This window comes from Apis florea, unplaced genomic scaffold (genome assembly GCF_048593485.1).
Source record: "Apis florea isolate Af1SG1 unplaced genomic scaffold, ASM4859348v1 contig_3696_pilon, whole genome shotgun sequence".
Taxonomy (NCBI): Eukaryota; Metazoa; Arthropoda; class Insecta; order Hymenoptera; family Apidae; genus Apis; species Apis florea.
Window position 1 is genome coordinate 375,406 of NW_028256809.1, and position 7,602 is coordinate 383,007.

The following is a 7,602-nucleotide window of genomic DNA, read 5'->3' on the forward strand; positions in this document are numbered from 1 at the left end:
TAGATTTTGAATGAAATACTTGTTTTTTTCTTTTTTCTTCTATACCTTTTTTTTTCGCTCCACAAAAAATAAATGAACTAATATTCAAGAAAGTATGATAAAGATAATTAAAGTAAATAATTCAAATCCAATTTAAACAGAACGATTATTAGCTCTTTTAAATAATTTAAATAATTTAAATATTTTAAATAATTTATAAGCTCTTTTAAATAATTAAATAACTAATATTCTATTAAATTCTTCGAATTACTTTGAAAAAAATAAAATTGCAATTTTATCGATTTGTTTATTGGTGGGAAGAATTTTTTTAGTTTCCTTTTCTACATTTTATATATATTCTGTATATATAAATTTCAATAATACATTAAATATAAGTAAATATATTTTATATTTAATTATTTGATTTAAATATATTTTAAATCATTTAAATCATTTGATTACGTTAAATATATCAAGAATGCTTAACAGGCAAAATTTATAATTATATTATTTATAATCGATATTTTTATAAAATTTTTAATATTTTTTAATGATGTTTTTTTATTTTTTATAAAATGTTGATAAATAATTTTTCATTGTTATAAATATTACTTTATTACGATTCAGAAAACTATTCGCAATTTTATTTATTTATATACTCATTTATATACTCATCACTGTACTCATTTTTTTTTACAAAACATTTTTTTTTTAGATTAATATATGTTACATATCTATATTTGCAATTAATTATATTTGTCATTTAAAATAATAACAATGAAATGATTAGTTTTCACTTACTATGTATTTAATTATGTATTAAATGTATGTATATATTAAATTAGATTAATTTTATACATAAATCTTTGTATTCATCTTAAAATATTCGTATATTATAATAACATCAAGAAAAAGCCTTAAAAGAAACGTATATTGTTAAAAATGTTAATATTTAAATTAACAAGTTTTTTTTCTTTTCAATTATAGCCTTTCGTAAATATTGCGTGTAAGCTATTATATGAAGAATAAATGTATAGTTTGATACGTATACTCAATATTCGTTTTTTGTTCTATATAAAAGAACGTTTTATTAGTGTGCTACTACTAGAAAATTATAGTTCTGTTGCAATACTTTCTTTTGCAGCTGTCTAATATTATATGCCATACCACTATATAATACCAATAACCCATAATTATTATTGTCCGTAAGTTAACTAGCACTGGAAAAAATATGCTATAAGAAATCATTATCCAACGTTGCTATGATGTATAGTATGATTTATTAAATAAATCATACTATACATTATTTGAAAAATTCTTTTTTCAACTAACACTTTGTACATATTGAATTTATGCACCAGTTAAGTTTTATTTCATTCGACTTCTAAGATAAATTGTTTCTTGAAACTATGTTGAAACAAGTGACTCCAGAAAAAGGCATTTACTTTATATGGCTTAGCGTAGCTTTATCTCTTTGTTGGCCACTTCCTATTAATAGTACTAGAAAAAAAATTGTGTATATGAAAATTTTACAAATCGGTGCCATTATTAGCGCTTTCATAATACTTCTATCTCTAATTTATACGATTTACTTGAATTTAGACAATCTTAACATTTTTTTTAAGTGTGTTTGCCTATCAATGGCTGTGTTTCAACATATTGTACAAACTACTATATGCTTTATAAAATATAATACTTTACAAGTAAGTTAATTATTTATTTTATTTTAATATTTGATATAAAAAGATATATATTTTAATTATGAATTACAGCGAATAGTTGAAGAAATGATGACATGTATTAAAGAAATACAATTGTATGAAATTATGTGTACATATGTCGCGAAATGTAACATTTTGTATGGAACAATTATTGTATTAATATATACAGCTGCAACTATTTTTGTATTAGGACCAACGTTCTTACCAATTACTTTTCCATGGGAAACAGAATATCCATTTCAAGTTAATTATACATCTAGAAATTTTATTATATATATGCATCAATTTTTTTTCACTTATCAATGCGCTGCACATATATGTGTAAGTATGTTTGTGGCGCTTCTACTTTGGTTTACATCTGCAAGATTTGAATGTTTAGTTAAGGAATTACAAAAAACTACAAATGTTGAAATGCTAATCCTTTGCCTTAAAAAACAATTACTTTTGAGGAGGTAAATTTTTTTAATACATATAACATTTTTTAAATATATGGATTATTAATTATTATTAATTATAATTATTAATTATAAATTATTAATTTTTGTTTATTATCAATTATTATAAATTTTTTGTCTAGATATGCAGAAGATGTAGTAAATTGTATTCGTTTTATAATATTTTATACTATGACAATAAGCACAATTGTATTGACTTTATCTGGTATTATATTGATTACAGTAAGTGAAAATAATGTAATGCATAATAAATACATGATAAATTAATTCTGTAATTTATATAGACTTCATCATTATTTGTGAAAATACAATTCTTAATTATATGCGTATCTATGCTTTTGGAAATTTATATATATACATGGCCAGCTGATCATATGTATGATATGGTAAGTTACATTTACATTCTCAATAGTAAATTAAAAAATTATTTATTGACCTTCGGAATTATTATAATTTGGTTATCAAAAATTGTATATTAAATTTAAGTCATTTCAAAGTCTTCATTTAAGTCTCTATTTTTGCGTGCTTAAATTGATTTTTTCTTAAGAATTTTTTATTAATAAAACAAATAAGGAATTTATTATTAATAACAAAAAATGATTTTTTTTTAAAAACAATTATATCAATGACTGGTAAATGATAATTGATTTTAATCATTCTTTAACCTAATTTAAATTATCATAAATTTGAGAACCATATTTTTAAAATATAATTCATATTTAAAATGAGAATTTTGTTTATTTAGATCTTTATTTTTTTATGTTTTATTCGTATGTGTATTCAATTTATTAAAGAATTAATATTTTATATTATCAATATATTAATATTTCATACTAATATATTTTAGTAATTCATTAGTTAGATTTCTTGATATATTATGCATTAAATATCAATAATAAAGAATAAATATTTTATGTCTATTAAGAAATATAAAAAATATTTGATAAATTTAGGAACATTTGAAAGAAAATATTCGATTTCGTTGATAGAATTTAGTGATTTAAAAGTCATTTAAATGTGCAAATGTGGAAATTTTTCGAAATTTTTACAAATTACATAATGGCATGTTAAATTTATTTCTAATTTGTTTCGATAACGGAAACACAATCAAATTCAAATTATCTTTCAATCAATATATTCTATTATATTAATTAATATATACAGTCTTTTTTTTATATAAATAGAAAGAAATATTTTTTTAAGAAAGGAATATTATGAAAAAAATTTTATAAATGTTAATAAATATAATCTATAAGAAAATATAAAAATTATGAAATTCTATTATATAAAGTGTTAAGATATAATATTTAAATATTATGTAATATTAAATAATTCATAATTTAATTTCATTTATTCTAAAGTATTCTAGCAATCAAAAAAAAAAAAAATAAAAAATTAATATATAAAAAATGAAATTTATTTATTAATTTATATTTTTTTAAATTTGCGTTACAAAATGAAATATATATTATAAATATAAAATTATATATATTATAAATAATAAAATTATCTCTCCAAGTTTTTATTACATTAATAATTATCGTTTTTCTTAAATTTTTTCTTTCAATTTTTCTTCTACAGTTTTCTTTGAGATGAACATAATTAATAAGCATAAAAAATATAAGTTCAAGTAAATAAAATTGCCTATCTAAAAGAATGAAATTTATCACATATGTCACTGTAATAAAACTAATTTCACGATAGCATTGACACGTAAATCTGATTTCTATCATTCATATTGTATTGCAAGCCAAAGATCATCATGGTTTGTTTGACTAAAAAAGATCCATCAATTTTATAAAAATTTATTATTTAAATATATAATTAAGATATAAATAATTAATAAATAAAATATTAAATATAAATAAAATAATTATCTTATCAAATAAGTGTTCATATGTATACAATGTTATCAAAAAATTACGGAAAATATGCAGAATAACAGAGTAATTTTCATTTTTATAATTTAAAATATGTTATCAAGATCATCATTTTGAACAATTTTTTATATACATATATAGAATCTTTTTTAATTTTCGAGATATTTGCAAAAATATATTTTCTATTATGTATATTCAATAAGCTAAACAAATTATGTATATTCAATAAGCTTTTCTTTTTATCTTCTTACTTTCATAATATTATATGTATTAGTTTCAATCTATTCATGGAGGCATAGATAGGCAAAATTTAATAGTTGAAATTACGAATAATTATTTTGCTGAATTACTTCAATAATTTATTAAAGTATATTAAAGTATAATAATAATAGTGGAAATAATTGTAATATCAAACAATCAAGATTATATAAAGAATAGATCGACTACATATAATAATTATGAATAAATGTTATTCAAGTATTACTTAAAGTTTACTTAAACTTTATTCGAAATTTTTAATTATTTTTAGTTATTTTTTCAACTGTTATTGTTTCTTCTCCAGTATATGGAGCTATATTATATAGTAATAAAATTGATTTATTACAAAATTCTATTGTTAACGAAGTTCTATTTTAACGATCAAGAACAAAGTCTATATGCCAATAAAAATTTACATACGTCACTGAATGAATATATGAGCGAAAATTTAAAAATTAAATTTAAAAAATTATATATAAGAATTTTTATGGAATTAAGTCTTTAATGGAATTAAGTTCAAATAGTTCAATAGTTTAAAAGATTCTAATAATTCAAAGATTAAAATTATTTTGATTTTTTCTCGAATTTTGCAAATGTAAGATCTCTGAAATCTTCACGTTATTTTATAGAATTGCAGATTCTTGATGGAGCATATAAGCGGACCAGCTCTCCTGGTTATGCGGTATTCCAAACTTTTAAAAAATTACTCCAAATCCTTAAAATTAGGAAAATATAATATATCGCTTACAGAATTCGTAATTCCCCACAAAAACGAATCCACGAATATAATAAATTTTCTCGAATGTAAAATGACGCTGATTGTTATTGAGATTAATATGGCTGGAAAATGTTAAATATCAAGATCACGTTTATACTCCAATCATGTCAAAGAGTTTCTAAAAAATATACAATTCCAAGGATTTCTAAATAAACTTCTTTCAAAAAATGTTCTTATATCACTTTATATTCTTATTATTATAAATTTATTAAATTTATTAAATATTACTAATAACATGTATATATTTAAAATATATAAATTTTGTATATCGTGTAAGAAAAATTATGTATAATTATAAATTTTTTTCAAGTTATTTTATTCGTTTATCTTTTCATATATGGCATATATAATAAGTGTAATTATTTTGCAGAATTATTCAATTGTTCAAAAAATTCAAATGTCTTTTTACTTATATTCTATTAAATATCACAAATACAAAATTTATATTATGTATTTTAAACTAATTTTTTTTTGCAAATATCTCAAAAACTAAATATATATATTTAATAATGAAAAATATAAAATTGAAAATATAAAATTGAATAAAAATTTTTATCTTTCCAAATATTAGAATTTATTATTATTAAATTTTTTCTTATTTTTTCAAATAAAATAACATCAAATATTGATAGAATTAATTTTTAGAAAAATTTTTAAAATTTAAAAAATTTTTGGATTTTCTTTTTATAAGCATTTTTTTCAAAAATTTTTACATGAAAAATCTAAAAATTATTTTAATTGTCAAAATTCTGTAATTAAAAATTTATTTATAAACAGTTTTACAGTTTTTTTTTTACGAATAATATCATGTTATATTGAATTTTGAGAATAGAAAATCATAAAAGATTATTACAAATTATTTAAATAAAAAATGTATAAATTATTATATTAAGATTTCAGCATGAGTATGTTGATTAGCATTCTTGATTTTAAACTTTTTCTTTTGAAATTTTATAAAAAGTAAATAAAATGTATTCGTATCCAATTCAAAGTATTGAAGACTTAAAAAATCGCACATACAGAAACAATTAAAATTAATGTTAATAATAATATAATAAATTAATATTTTTATCATAAAATATCATAAAAACATCAACAAAAATCCATAAGTGTTAAAAGAAAAATATAAAATATACAATATTGTTTATTTTTATTCTTTGATATTTGTTTTTTATTTTTAATAACATTAAAAATATATGTTCCGCACAGTTATATCAAATATCCACATATATAATTTTTTCTTGGTTAGTAAAATATACATATATAATTCTTTCTTGATTAGTAAATATACTTAAAAATATTTTTTATTCTATCTATAGCCATATTTATATGTTTTTTGTTTTGAGTTTTTCATCTCAAATAACTATTAACTATTAGAATGAATGAAAACGGATTTTTTTACAATTTATGAAAATTATAAAATATGGAATTTAAAAAGTTTTGAGGTAAAAATCTATGAAATATATGCTTTTTTTATGAATGGTGATATTTCAGAGATTTTACATTTATTTTGATTTTTTAAATCCAATTTAGCTATTTTTTGAGTGAGCTATTTTTTATATTATAAATCGATAAAATATCAAATTGTAAAAAAATATATATATATCTGTAAAATTAAATCTTAATAAAATAATCTTAATCAGAATTAACGAATAATAATAATAATAATATATATATAATAATAGTGAAAGTCTTCAATGTTATACAATTTTTTTTTATAAATATATCGTATCAATTTCAAAATATTTTATCGCCGATTATAATTTATAAGAACCAATTTTTTATAATTTGTAGAGCATAACCGTTTTACGAAGTGCTTACGATTCAATGTGGTATGATCAGACATTAAATATGCAAAAATTCGTGCTGATTACATTGATATATCAAAAACCAATAATTATTTCGATTAATGTTGTATTACCACAACTTACTTTGCATTATTATTGTTCGGTAAGATAAATTAAAGTTCATTATAATCAAATAAATAAAAAACAACTATACATACAAATTAATAACAATTATAAAATTTCAGTATGTATCAAATGCTTTTTCCATTTTCACTGCAATACGTGCTACGATATATGATAGATGAATATAAATATATTAATTATTGTAATATATTAATTATTGTATAAAACATCTGTTATAATAGTCATGATTAAAGAACATGTAATAATAGTCATAATAGTAAGACATAATATTTGATAATTTTTAAAATCATCAATATTCTTCTGTATCGTTGAAAATAAATATATGTATATATCAAAAAGTTTAATTCTTTCAATTAAATTTATTATATAATAATTTAATTAAGCTTATTATTAATATATTATTTATTATTATTATATAAATATTATATTAATATTATAATAATAATTTAATATTATATTATAATAATAATTTAATTAATTATAAATTAATGTAAATATTATGCAATAAATTATTTGTATAATAACTTTATCTTTGTATTTTGATTAGAAAAAATTCATATTGCTAAATTATACCATTGTTAAGTGAATGCTTTTCTAATA

General features: G+C 18.5%; 1 protein-coding gene across 1 annotated transcript; it reads left to right on the forward strand.

Moving 5' to 3' along the window:
• The first annotated feature begins 1,354 nt into the window (after positions 1 to 1,354).
• On the forward strand, positions 1,355 to 7,340 carry LOC100866477 (uncharacterized). Its single transcript, XM_086914646.1, has 6 exons — positions 1,355 to 1,682; positions 1,752 to 2,152; positions 2,278 to 2,377; positions 2,440 to 2,541; positions 6,866 to 7,021; positions 7,104 to 7,340. The coding sequence occupies exons 1-6, from the start codon at positions 1,389 to 1,391 to the stop codon at positions 7,161 to 7,163; spliced, it is 1,113 nt and encodes a 370-aa protein (XP_086770772.1). The 5' UTR covers positions 1,355 to 1,388; the 3' UTR covers positions 7,164 to 7,340.
• The last annotated feature ends 262 nt before the right edge of the window (positions 7,341 to 7,602 follow it).